The sequence below is a fragment of the Brassica rapa genome, chromosome A10 (assembly GCF_000309985.2).
Source record: "Brassica rapa cultivar Chiifu-401-42 chromosome A10, CAAS_Brap_v3.01, whole genome shotgun sequence".
In the NCBI taxonomy this organism is placed as follows: Eukaryota; Viridiplantae; Streptophyta; class Magnoliopsida; order Brassicales; family Brassicaceae; genus Brassica; species Brassica rapa.
Genome location: NC_024804.2, coordinates 5521757 through 5535989, shown reverse-complemented (window position 1 = coordinate 5535989; position 14233 = coordinate 5521757). Strand labels below are relative to the sequence as shown.

The following is a 14233-nucleotide window of genomic DNA, read 5'->3' as shown; positions in this document are numbered from 1 at the left end:
GTCGTCTCATATTTAATTCCGATGAGACGTTCAATATGTTGGTTCGTTCGTGATTTTCGTAGAAAATTACTTATCTTTAGCATTTTCGGGAACATTGAGACGTGAACGGAGAGACATGGTTTAGGATCTCGTATCTTTTAGATATCATGTCTTGAGATGTTTGAGACCAGAGCGTTGGGTTTAGGGCAAGACCTAGGTTTACTTTCGGTTAAGGTTTGTGCGGTGACTAGCCGGCTATCGTTTTTCCTATTGCGATTTCTTCCTGACTCGTACCGATTTAAAGTCCGCGATAGGTTCTCGGCTTATATGACTTGTATGGTACGAATCGAGCATCTTATCAGAGGCAATTTTTAAGCCAACTGGAAGTGCTAAACCAAAATTTCGGATTTTTGTTGTAGCGCGCTTTTGTCCTTGTGTTGGACGTTTTTGAAGATCAAAAGAGTGATCAGATTGCGTTTGTTTAAGACGGTTGGCGTGTTCGTCGGGGCCAATCGACGAACGGGGAGTAAGGTTTTAGTGGTCGCATTCGGACAGTTTGTTCGTATTATCTTCAAATTTTAACTTTGCGACGTCTTGCAGTAGTTTCGAGGATTATACGTGTATCTTTGAGTGTTTTAAAGATGATAATTTTACGATTTTGGACCGGATGAGGCTGCAGACAAGAGTCTTGACATTTTCAGGTGTGTCCTGAAAGTTTTCGTGTTTAACTGAAGCGTAAACGTTTTTGATAAAAAGGAGCAACGTAGATTGTAGTAAAAGTTTTTGAAGCTTCTAAAAACTCGATTACAATAATGAAGATTTTTCTAAGTGGGAGTATACGAGTACACGCACCCACTCCCCCCCCCCTTTTTACAGAGTGGGATAGCTGAACTCGTCTTTTGACGAGCTGCCTACGTACCCCTTTCGAGGATCAAGCCATCTCGTAGTTCTGTTTCATGCCACGAGCGTTTTTACTCGGCGGTAGATGTCGCGCTGTCCGCCTTGACCGTGTTGATCATGGCTGGGTCAACGCTATTTTCCGGATGTTCCGATTGAATTGTAGCGTCGGCTTCGGATTCGTGTTGAGTTTTGACGTCCGATGCGTTTGTGTCGGCAGACGATTTTAATTCGTCTTTCCTTGGGGCATTTATGGCCGTAAATCGATCCATCTTCGTGCGTTTGCGATTTGCAGTTGCAGAAGTCGTGATTTGCCTTAACGTGTGCTCTGCGAGGAAGCATAGCCGCGACTGTTTTTGGCATCTCCAGATAGCCGCGACTCCGCTTGGGGTCAGAAATTTGAGACCCAGATGGTAGGTTGATGGAACTGCTTGCATGGCATTAACCCATGGAGTTCCCATGATCACGTTGTAGATAGCGGGATGATCGACTACCGCAAACTCGACGATTTTCGTGATCTCTTTGGCCATGACTGGCAACTGGATTGATCCAAGAGTCATTGATACTTCGCCTGAAAAACCCTTGAGCGGTTTTGGCGTCGGAATTACTTCTCCGAGTTCGATGCTCATCCGCTTGAGAGTGTCGCTGAAGATTACGTTGACCGTGCTTCCCGTGTCGACGAGTACCCTTCTGACTTCTAAGTCTCGTATGATGAGATCTATGACGAGCGGATCACAGTGAGGTTGATCGATGCCGCCGGCTTCCTCCTTTGTGAAGGTGATCGAGCAATTTTGGCCATCTCGGGGAGGAGACCATGTAGGCCAATTTACACTCGACTCTGCCTTCCTATGGTAAGCCTTGATGGCCGACACAGTATCACCGCAGTATTGTGATCCTCCGATGATCATGTTGACTCTGCGACGATTGTTATCATTCCCCTTGTCGTCCGGCCTCCTACCGCGTTTATCCCCATGCTGGTTTCGTTGAGGGGATTTTTCAGCGGACGGATTTCTGTCCGTCTTTGGAGGGCGATCAGAGTCGAGGATGAGATCCTTGACGCTGGTTACTTCCGAGAGCTCTCCAGCGAGTAGCTTCGCGGCTAGCCTTGCTCCTAGGACTTTGCAGTTGGTCGTGGAGTGTCCTCGGGACTGATGGAAGTCGCAGAAGGTGTTTTCGTCATACCCTTGATTGCGGGTCCACGTGTTGCGTGTGGTTCGGCCTTGATCCGAATTGATCGCATAATTATGCACCCCTTGGAGATCTTCCCCCTCGTGATGGACGTACTTGTCGTTACGAGAGTTCTTCTTTCTTGCTTTCGGATCAACGTCCTTCGAGGATGGTCTTGCCGCCTTATGTTTTTGCGATAAGACTTTAGTTTCTTCCTCGACTATGATGTAGTCTGTTGCTTTGTGGAGGGCGTCCTGGATCGTTCGCGGTTTGTCGAGGGTTATCCACTTTCTGAATTTTGACTTGTACCAGAGCGTCTTTCTCAGCGCGTCAATGGCCACTTTGTCGCTTATCCCGCTGACCCTGGACATTATCAGTTTGAAACGGCTGATAAACTCACGGAGGGGTTCGTCTTCCCTTTGGGAGAGACTCCAGAGATCGACATCAGAAGTTTCTTTGTCTATGAACACAGAGTATTGTTTGAGAAATTCCGATGCGAGCTGTTGGAAACTCCCGATAGTGTTGCGATGAAGGCGTGCGAACCATTCGAGCGCCGCTACTTCAAGATTTTCGACGAACAGGCGGCAGTAGCCGGCATCTTTTTCGCCGTCCTTCAGTCTCGCTCTTCCCATCGCGATGTGAAAAGCCTGAAGGTGCGCTTTTGGATCGGCCGTACCATCGTACTTCGGTACTTTGATTTTTCCCGGATCGGATACCCTCATGTCTGAAATGCGACTGGTAAAAGGGGTCTTCCGAGCTCCTTCCAGTAGTCGATCGATTTCGGGGGCAGCACTAGTAGCATGATGGATTTGAGAATTTACGGCTCTCACTTCCGCCGCATTCTTGGTGATGTAGTCGCGAAGATCGCGGATATCCGATGTCTCGTCAGTAGATTTCTGAGCCTGTCGGCGTTTACTGGGAGTGAGCTCGTTGGAGACATCGCTAGGATCCAGGTCGATGTGTTCGGCTTCGTTATTCTCCGAATCCTTTGCAGGAGGCGGAGGACTTTCAGGGTTCCTCTTTTCGATGGGAGATTTCTCACTAGGGTTTTGATCCGAAGGTCGTTCCCGAGCGACTCCAGATCTGTCGAGTGGGGTAGCGAAGTCGAGTTTCTTCCCGCGGATTCTGGTGGTTCCGCGGGGACGGATTGCTCGAGTCCTTGCCGTTAAAGTTTCAACCTGTTTGGTTTAGGTACTCACGAGCTTATCCTGTTCTTCCGACCTTTTCTCATAGGTGGCGAACATCTTTTTGAACTCCTCGAGCGTCGCGGCGTTGGCTGGTGCGTTGGCCGCAGGTACGTCCGCTGCTGGAGTGTGGAGATTGGTGCCGCTGCTTCCGTTAATAGAAGTCTGCACGTTATCCACGTCGTTAGTTGACATGTCTGATTGAGTGTGATGTGGTTTTTGCGGGTTAGATTGATCCGTATCCCCCTCCTTCTAGCGCCAAACTGTGGGAACCAAAATTCGCACTGTCGATTTCCGTTTAAATAAGGAAACTAGGAAAACCCTAATTTTCCAGAGGATCCGGATATCTGCTAATTACCACACGTCAAGCAATCAGAACACGAGAATAACAACGATAAAAATAAGAAATCGAAAAAAGAGAGCAAAGAAGATCTTATTCCGAATTTGCGTATGAGCGTTTACAACAAGGTATAAGCCTGGGCTCGAGAGCTGTCGGCGAGATTCCTTGTTCTAGCAACCCTAAGACGGCTAAACCTAATTGAGTTGCAGCTCGAAATAACAAAAACGGAAAATTGCCTAAATTGCTCTAAGTGCTAAGTTTGCTCTGAAAAAATCTTTCGTCCACGCTCCTCGCCTAGGACTCCTTATATACTAGCTCCAAGGTCGGTTTACGCTTTTACTCTTCTGCCCTTAAGCCGTCATAGCATAAAATAGAGATATTCCATTATTTCGGATCTTCGTAATTATCCTCAAAACTTTTGTATTTATCCGCGGAAACTTGACATTTATCTTTCCTTATGGACCAAGCGTAAACCGTGCTGTGGTTTACGGGCTTTTGGTTAAAAAATCGTAGGATGGGCCTCGAGTCGTGTTTTAGGTCCCTTTGGGCCGTCTTCCGACTCGAAGCGTTTAATACGATTTCTTTCGATAAGGAATGAACTTTCCGCGGTGTTAATCCGTAAAGTTTGATCGATGATCTAAAATAGCAGAAATCATAGACTGAGCTCGCTAAGGTCTTCGGGAGATAGCATTGATGGTTTGAAGAGAATGCATGGACTGGTGTCGTCTCGACGTTTCGGAAGAGCTCGATCGCTACGTAGCGACCAATCTTTGGTTCGAGCCCGGTCGCTACGTAGCGATCGAGCGAGACGAACGCTTGGTCGCTACGTAGCGACCGATCTTTGGTTCGAGCCCGGTCGCAACGTAGCGACCGAGCTTGGCTCGGGCTCGGTCGCTACGTAGCGACCAGATAGCGTGCATGCGCGGTAGTTTCGCAATGATCGAGCTTGAGTTGATTATTTTTTACAAAAATTATATTTTTCTTTTTATAGCGACCGGGCTTGGCTCGGGCTCGGTCGCTACGTAGCGACCAGATAGCGTGCATGCGTGGTAGTTTCGCAATGATCGAGCTTGAGTTGATTATTTTTTATAAAAATTATATTTTTCTTTTTACTATCTCTTTCGGAAATACGATTTCCGAGGATTTTCGGATTTTAATTCCGTCGTGACCGTTTTTGACCCCAACATTGTTTATTGCGTAGGAATGTTGCCCTTTGGTCGCTGGTTCTTTAGGAGCGGTTGGCTTTTTCGCTACATTTTTTTTGTTCGCGCTATACTGCTTCTTCAAGGCTGCGACCTCCTCTTCATGGGTGGCGAAGTAAGAGGCTCAGTTTAAGGTGTCACCCAACGAGATAGGTGATCGTACTGCCAGTTCTTCCCTGAATTTGGATGAGAACCAAATGCCATTCTTCAGTGCTGCCAAGGCGACAACTTTGTTTGGATGCAAAATCTTGGCTTTGATTTGTCGGAACTTGTTTATGTATGCTCTCAACAGCTCGAAAGGCGCTTGCTTGAGATTCCAAAGATCTGCCTCGGCAACTCTTGTTTCTATGAAGACTGAGTACTGTTTGAGGAACATAGATACCAACTGGGTGAAGTTGTCAATCGAGTTTTCATCTAGTCCAGCGAACCATTCGAGGGCGGCTCCCGTGAGGTTCTCGGCGAAGAAGCGGCAGTAACGGGCCTCTTTTTCGTCGTCGGTGAGGTGTGCTCTTTATATTGCTAGGCGGAAGTGTGACACCCCCGATCGTAGATAACCGGAAATGACACGGTAGATGTTCCCTGATGGTCGACCCGAGGTTCTCGAAATAAATCCGATCACCTTAGACCAACAACCAAAGAACACAGACTCTCCTATCGGATATTACTCTAGGCTTTTCAACCCGATAAAGCAATATTCGATAGTTAGTTCGTCCCGGACAAGGACTAATATCATATGAGAACTCGTGATTTATAAACATCTTTTATACATTATTTATTTACTTTAAACATCTTACAAACTGTTATAGTTTACCCTACGACCTATCGCCCAACAACGTTTTAAGAAAATATACATCAAAATGTACGTTGCAAGGACAACAAAATACTACCGCTGGTTGGCCGCTCCTTCCGTCCAAAAGATTTAAGTGTCTCCCGCCTAAGGGTTACCTGCACACACAAATGAGTCATGAGCAACTAGTTTACTCAGTGAATCTAAAATCACAACACAATCAATAATAAATCAAGCAATTATCAAATGCATATACATGATCATGCAAGTACTAGTACTATACTTTAATATCGATCATCATTGTGAATTCTTATTTTTAAACATCACTTCCACAACACCCGCCCGTTACCATAATCATATAATACAATATATATACTAGACCCGAGAAACCACTAAGGCTAACCGAGACTAGTGAGTTAGCATCACCATCATTGTCGAATGTCCGGTATGAACAATCCGACACTGCATCGTCATGGCAGTACACGGTCTCCAGGGAGCTACCCCATCATCGTGTCTTCATGACCTTGTTCCATTCGCAGGACCAAGTCACGGTAATGCGGGGGCTTTAGAGATAGTGAATATAACAAGACTTCACATCATTTTACTTCACATCATTTTACTTCACATTATTTTACTTCCATATTTATTTCAAATTAATCTATAATTAATCCTTAATTAATCATAATTAACTCTTAATTAATCCTAGATTAATCCTTAATTAATCTTTAATTAATCCAAGATTAGTACTTAATTAATCATGATTACTCCTTAATTAATCTTAAATTAAATTCTTAATTAAACCAAGATTAATCCATAATGAAAACCATGATTATTTCATAATTAAGATTAGTACTTGGGAACAAGTACTATGATTATGATTAACCTCACTTTAACCTTTTGATTAATCTTTAAGTGTAAGTGTTTACACTAAGTAAACCCATACACTTCTTAAAGGATTCAAAGACTTTACTATCTAATTGAGATACTACAATTTAAACTCAATCATGTACACATTCATGATCTATCTCATCTTCTCTCTAGACTCATCTAAAGATTAGTCTTGAAACTTGCTTGGACAAGACTTGAGTTCCACTTGATAAAGGCTGAATGGACAGGACTGGATACTTCAAGCTTTACTCTACCTCTGACCTGAAACAGAGTGGTATGATCACAAGATCAGTTCGGTTCATGCCTTAACACCTTAGATCAGATCAGTTCAAGCTTGGTTCTGCTCAGACTATACAAGTTCAGCTCGGTTCTAGTCAGTCTACCAAAGTTCAGGACAAGATCAGACTGAGTTCAAATCGGTTTACTCAAAGCCAGATCAAAATATCATAGCTGGCGGTTCTAAGAGGTTGATTCAAACAGAAATTAACAAGAACTGAACTGTATCAGAACTTATACAACTGATCCGACCAAGACCTAAACTAAACATCAACTGTTCTGATCAGATACTGACTGAGGCAAGGAGACCAAAGCTTACCAAGATGAACCAAAGGACTAGATGGCCTCAGCTGATCCTCTTCTCCAAGGTAAGCTTGTGGCTGAACTGATCAAAGAGAAAGATCAAGGTCTGATCATGATCTGAACTCAATTAGGTCTAGGGTTTTATTTAAAAATCTCACCTTCTGATCTTTCCCAAGGTAAGAAACTGAGCTAAGGTTGAAGATTAGGTCACCACCAATTTTTTCTTGATTTATTTTCTTGATTTTTCTCACTGATTTTTCTGTTCTTCTTTCTCTTTTTCTCTCTGAAATTCTCTAGGTTTTTCGGCAGGGTTCTGAATGTGGGAAGAAGCTGGAGAGGGGTTAAATATGAGGTGAGCTTGCTTCAGGTGAGGGTTTCACTCAGGACAAAGCTAAGCTGAGTGGGGACAGCTGGCCAGCTGCTTCAGCACTCTCAGCACAAGCTGCTGTCCTTTCCTTAACCTGAAGAAACTCCAGCCCTTTCATGTGCTTCTCACATGACAATCTAAGAAACAAGGCAAGCAGGCAGCTTGTGATTGTCATGTGACAGTTACTGAAGAAGCTAGGCAAGCAGGCAGGTGCAAGTCATGTGATTAAAGACTTGAGTGAGCAAGCAGGCTGGTGGAAGACATGAGTCTGGTCCAAAATTAATTGTAGCAGTTGGTTGATAATTTTCAATAATTTTTCAACCAAATATTCCTTATCTTTGGCTCTCTTCTTGCTCTCGGAAAATCTCTTCCATTTTAATAAAAATTCGACCAAAATATTAAGACTCGACCAAACTATCAAGTGAAAGTCTTTCAACCACAAGACAGTCCTTTCAAGAAATTAATCTACCGGGTCGATCTTTATTTTTATTAATCCTTGTTGAACCAACTAAAAACTGGTCGAGCGGAATTTTTCTCGACCAAAAATTTATTGGCTCATGAGGGTTATTACACTCTTCCCCCCTTAAAAGAATTCGTCCCCGAATTCTCAAAAAACAAGTGTACACCCTTTACTGGACGACTGGGGTATCTGAGAAGAGTTCTGGATAATCAACTCTGAACTTATCTTTATCCTCCCATGTTATAACAACTCTCTGTCGCTTTCCCCAAAATACTTGAACTTGCGAAATTTCCCTATTCTTCAATTTCTTGATACGACACTCGCCTATTCGCAAAGGACCTTCAGGATAAGTAAGGTTAGGTTGCAAGTTCTCTGGTCGCTGCGGCTCGACTATATTCGGATCTGGTATATGCTTACACAGCATTGACACATGAAATACCGGATGCATAGGCATATCGTGTGGAAGTTCTAGTCTATAGGCTACTTTTCCAACTCTAGCGACAATTTGGTACGGCCCAATGTAACGAGTAGCTAGCTTCCCAATTTTTCCAAATCGATCCTTTCCTTTTTGTGCAGCTACTTTCAAGAAGACTAAATCATTTACTGCAAAAATGACTTCTCTTCTACCGCGGTCTGCATACTTCTTTTGTCGGTCTTGAGCCTTCTTCATATTGGCTTGAATTATCCTTACTTTTTCTGCAGCCTCATCTACTATTTCTGGACCAAGAATTCTTCTCTCACCAACTTCTGCCCAACATACTGGCGTTCTACAAGGTCGACCATACAATGCTTCGTATGGTGACATACCAATACTAGAGTGGTAGCTATTGTTGTAGGAGAATTCTATCAGCGGCAAAAACTTTTCCCACGGACCATTCCAGTCTAAGATACACAACCTTAACAGATCTTCCAGAGTTCTAATGGTTCTTTCGGTTTGGCCATCGGTTTCTGGATGAAACGCTGTACTCATATGCAAATCAGTTCCCAAGGCTTGTTGAAAGGCTCGCCAAAATTCAGCTGTAAAGCGCGGGTCTCGGTCTGAAACTATATTTGCTGGTACCCCATGAAGCTTTACTATTTCCTCCAAATACAGCTCTGCTAACGTCTCAACTTTGTCTGTAAGTTTCATCGATAGGAAATGAGCAGATTTGGTGAGACGATCGACAATCACCCAAACTGCATCATTCCCACGGCCGGGTGCTCGAGGTAAACCAGAAATAAAGTCCATCGCTACTGCATCCCATTTCCATTCAGGGATAGGTAGGCTTTGAAGTAAGCCACCTGGGACTTTGTGTTCAGCTTTTATCCTCTGGCAAATTTGACACTAAGAAACCCATATGGCAACATCTCTCTTCATCCCTGGCCAGTGGTAATATCTTCTGATATCTCGATACATCTTTGTGCTCCCGGGATGAATGCTTAAGAGAGAATGGTGTGCAGTCCTTAGAATCTCCTCTTGAAGTCCTTCTCCTTTCGGAACAGTTACTCGACCATTGAGTAACAAAGTTCCATCACTTGCAACTTGATATCCTCCGATGTTTCCTTCGTTCAACTGCTCTCGTATCTTCTTCAGGTTCACATCTCTCATTTGATATTCTCGGATACGAGAAAGTAAACCAGCTTGGCTTACTGCTTGTAGTCCTAGAGGTTCTCTTTCCTCTCCTTCTAAGGCAGCCAAACTAATCATCTTGAATTCCGCTTCCAAGTTCTGGAGTTCTTTTTCAACATCTACATCAACTTTCCTTCTGCTCAACGCATCAGCAACAACGTTGGCTTTTCCTGGATGGTATAGGATCTGCATGTCGTAATCAGCTACGAACTCCATCCATCGTCTTTGCCTTAGGTTCAGATCAGGTTGAGTGAAAAGATACTTAAGGCTTTTATGGTCAGTGAACACTTGGATCTTCTCACCATACAAATATGATCGCCAAATCCGAAGGGCAAATATTACTGCAGCCATCTCTAGGTCATGTGTCAGATAATTCACTTCATGCTTTCTTAGTTGCCTAGATGCATAGGCGATTACCTTATCTTCTTGCATCAGCACACAACCTAAACCAACATGAGATGCATCCGTATACATGGTGTATGGTTGGTTAGGCTTAGGCAATGCTAAGATAAGTGCAGTCGTCAAAGCTTCTTTTAACTTTTCGAATGCTTTCTCGGTTTCTATACTCCATTCATAAGCAATCCCTTTACCGGTAAGACGAGTCAAAGGCTTTGATATGCTTGCAAATGCTTGGACAAACTTTCTGTAATAGCCGTCCAATCCGAGAAAACTTCGAATCTCGGTAACAGAAGTCGGATGCGGCCATTCCTTAATAGCAGCTATGTTTTCTGGATCGACGGCAACTCCTTCTTCTGACACTCGATGTCCTAAGAAGCCAACTTCTCTTTTCCAGAAACGACATTTACTAAGCTTTGCAAAAAGCTTTTGATCTCGGAGACGCTCCAAAACTAATCGTAGATGCCTTTCGTGTTCTTCTGCACTTCGGGAATATATGAGGATGTCGTCAATGAATATGATAACAAACTCATCCAGGTAATCCCGAAATACTTCATTCATCAGTCGCATAAATGCAGCCGGGGCATTGGTAAGACCAAAAGGCATTACTACGAACTCAAAGTGTCCATAGCGGGTTCTAAAGGCGGTCTTCATGATATCGGTTTCGGAAATTGGAATCTGATGATAACCTGAAGCTAAATCAATCTTCGAAAACCAGCTTGCGCCTTGTAACTGGTCTAACAGCTCATCAATTCTTGGGAGTGGGTACTTGTCTTTTATGGTTACGTTATTGATTTCACGATAATCAATACATAACCGCATGCTTCCGTCTTTCTTCTTTACAAATAGAACGGGTGCTCCCCATGGTGATGAACTAGGACGTATGAAACCCTTTTCTAACAAATCAGCTAACTGCTGCTTCAACTCGGCGAGTTCTGCTGGTGCCATTCGGTATGGTGCCTTTGCTATTGCAGCTGATCCGGGTTCTAAGGTTATACTAAAGGGGTTACTCCTAGACGGCGGCAATCCCTCTAATGCCTTAAACACGTCCTCATATTCTCTGACTACTGGTATTTCTTCCATGTTCTGCTTTTTCTCGTCTTCTACTAGTCCAGCAACTAAGGTCACTAAGTATACTTCTTCACCCTTCTCCAAAAGGTTTTCAATTCTCAATGCTGACACTAATGACGCTCCATCACTTGGTACTATGCCATGGTAAGCTAAAGGGGGTTGGGTATCTCTCTCGAAAACAATCTTTCCTCGACCACAATCAAGGTGAGCTCGGTAACTTGACAGCCAATCCATCCCTAAGATTACCTCGTACCTCTCTAAGGGGAGAACTAACAAATCAGCCGGAAAAACCATATCTTGGATAATGATTGGAACTCTTAGAATACAGCCTTCAGTTTCAAGAACTTGATCTCCGGGAGTTAGAACGGGAATGGATAAATTCACCTTAGTGAATTCTCCATCGAATTGGGATGCTACTTCGGGAGCTACAAAACTATGTGTTGCTCCTGAATCGAAAAGGATGTGGGCGGATATTCCACACACAAGCAAAGTCCCTGACAATAATTGACTTTACCGTCAATTACTTACTCAACCACTTTTATAATATTTTTATATCACTAATTCACAAATCAATTATTTTTTATTTTTAATAATTTATGCAACACTCAATCGGATAAGAAAACAAACCTGAAATCGGACCCTGAGGTGGTCCGGATGGTCCTGGTAACTCTAAAGCGTAAGCCCTACCAGCAGTGGCTTGACGCTTAGCAGGAGGTAAGGGTAAAGGTGGGTTAACTGGTCTGGCGGGTCGAGCACTCGAAACAACAGGCTGAGCAAGATGAGTGCGTGGACATGATGTCGCATAATGTCCTCGCTCTCCACACGTGAAACAAGTGATGTGAGATGGTACAGCCGGTTGGAACTGTCCCACGGTCGGACAATCCCTCCTAACATGGCCCAGCTGGCCACAAGTGAAACAAGTCGGGGTTCTAGGTCTAGAACCTCCAGAACGACCTCCCCGAAAAGCTCTACCTCCTCGTCCTCGCTGCATAGCAGAATGCGGCTGAGGCTGGAACGGAACAGATGGACGTCTAGGTTGTGCGGCATTGCTAGAAGAAGCTCTCTCAGCAGCAATGGCCTCCTCAACGTTCACAGCACGCTCAACAAGATCAGCAAGCCGATGAAACTCTACTGCCTCAAGTCTGCTCCTGATATATGGGTTAAGTCCTCGAAGGAACTTACGGATAATCATCATCTCGTCCTCTCGACCATAGTGGACATACTTCCTGAGACGGGTGAACTCTGCCTCATACTTCCTAACAGATAATCCTCCCTGAACTAGCTCCATGAATTTAATCTCCAATCGATCACGGGCTTCCGGTGGGAAGTACTTTCGAACGAACGCTGTACGGAAGTCAGCCCAACTCAGATTGAAGTCTCCAAAGTTCCTCTCTACGCATAACCACCAACTGATGGCGTCCTTCTCTAAATAGTAAACAGCCACGTCTTTTTTAAATTCTTCCGGACAACAGGTTGCAACAAAGTTCTGCTCGAGATTGTGAAGCCACGCATCAGCTTTAAAGGGATCAGTGCCTCCCTGGTAATGCTTCGTCCCCAAGTTCTTCATAATCATGACTATCTTCAGGAAGTCCGGGTGAGAAGTGGTAGGTACTGGAGCTGGCTGAGCACGCTGTGCTTCTCGCTGTGCATTCAATGCTTGATATTGCGAATTCACCATCTCAGCCATCAGTTCCAGAAGTGCTATCATAGCTGGATCTGTTGGCGCTGGTTGAGGTTGTGCTGCCGGAATAGGTGCGGCAGGGGCCGGTGGAATATGAGCGGCAGGAGCTGGTGGAATATCAGCGGCAGGAGATGCAGGAGCTGCGGGATGATCTCCATGCACTGGACTATCGTGTACCACATCCACCTCGATGTCCATAAAGTATGGGTCTGGAGACAAAGGAATGTGCTCTGGTGTCTGATCATATGACCCTTCAGACGGGTCAGTCTCAAAGCTAGAGCCTGAAGGTGTAGCCTCAAAGCTAGGAGTCAGAAGTGGTGCCGGAGTAGATGACGGCGAGGAGTCTGAAGATGATGAAATAGGTATCGGTAGATAATGTCCACCACGATGTGCATGTCTCGGTGGCATCTGCAACAAAAGATCATGGTAAGTTTCTACCCAGGTCTATCAATTCCTAAAAGAAGGAACAAACCAGCATATCCTAATTATCCTTGCGACACATTTTTGACTCGAAAGTTTTTTGAAACAAGTCTCATTCTAGCATCGTATAACAATGCTCTGATACCACCTTTGTGACACCCCCGATCGTAGATAACCGAAAATGACACGGTCGATGTTCCCTGATGGTTGACTCGAGGATCTCGAAATAAATCCGATCACCTTAGACCAACAACCAAAGAACACAGACTCTCCTATCGGATATTACTCTAGGCTTTTCAACCCGATAAAGCAATATTCGATAGTTAGTTCGTCCCGGACAAGGACTAATATCATATGAAAACTCGTGATTTATAAACATCTTTTATACATTATTTATTTACTTTAAACATCTTACAAACTGTTATAGTTTACCCTACGGCCTATCGCCCAACAACGTTTTAAGTATATATACATCAAAATGTACGTTGCAAGGACAACAAAATACTACCTCTGGTTGGCCGCTCCTTCCGTCCAAAAGATTTAAGTGTCTCCCGCCTAAGGGTTACCTACACACACAAATGAGTCATGAGCAACTAGTTTACTCAGTGAATCTAGAATCACAACACAATCAATAATAAATCAAGCAATTATCATATGCATATACATGATCATGCAAGTACTAGTACTATATTTTAATATCGATCATCATTGTGAATTCTTATTTTTAAACATCACTTCCACAACACCCGCCCGTTACCATAATCATATAATACAATATATATACTAGACCCGAAAAACCACTAAGGCTAACCGAGACTAGTGAGTTAGCATCACCATCATTGTCAAATGTCCGGTATGAACAATCCGACACTGCATCGTCATGCAGTACACGGTCTCCAGGGAGCTACCCCATCATCGTGTCTTCATGACCTTGTTCCATTCGCAGGACCAAGTCACGGTAATGCGGGGGCTTTAGGGATAGTGAATATAACAAGACTTCACATCATTTTACTTCACATTATTTTACTTCCATATTTATTTCAAATTAATCTATAATTAATCCTTAATTAATCATAATTAACTCTTAATTAATCCTAGATTAATCCTTAATTAATCTCATATTAATCTTTAATTAATCCAAGATTAGTACTTAATTAATCATGATTACTCCTTAATTAATCTCAGATTAAATTTTTAATTAAACCA

At 43.6% G+C, this 14233-nt stretch overlaps 1 protein-coding gene across 1 annotated transcript; it reads right to left on the bottom strand.

Moving 5' to 3' along the window:
• Window positions 1-11894: 11894 nt before the first annotated feature.
• Window positions 11895-13015, bottom strand: LOC117129302 (oleosin-B6-like). The gene is made up of 2 exons (XM_033282866.1): window positions 12397-13015; window positions 11895-11935 (listed from the first exon to the last, which is right to left on the bottom strand). The coding sequence occupies exons 1-2, from the start codon at window positions 13013-13015 to the stop codon at window positions 11895-11897; spliced, it is 660 nt and encodes a 219-aa protein (XP_033138757.1).
• Window positions 13016-14233: the final 1218 nt, after the last annotated feature.

Bases quoted from the DNA above. Each gene is read 5' to 3' on its own strand.
- LOC117129302 (XM_033282866.1), bottom strand. From the start codon at position 13,015: ATGCCACCGAGACATGCACATCGTGGTGGACATTATCTACCGATACCT. The intron at 11,936-12,396 runs GTTGTCCGGAAG...GTTCCGTTCCAG, and splicing joins GCAGAACTTTGTTGCAACCT to CCTCAGCCGCATTCTGCTAT.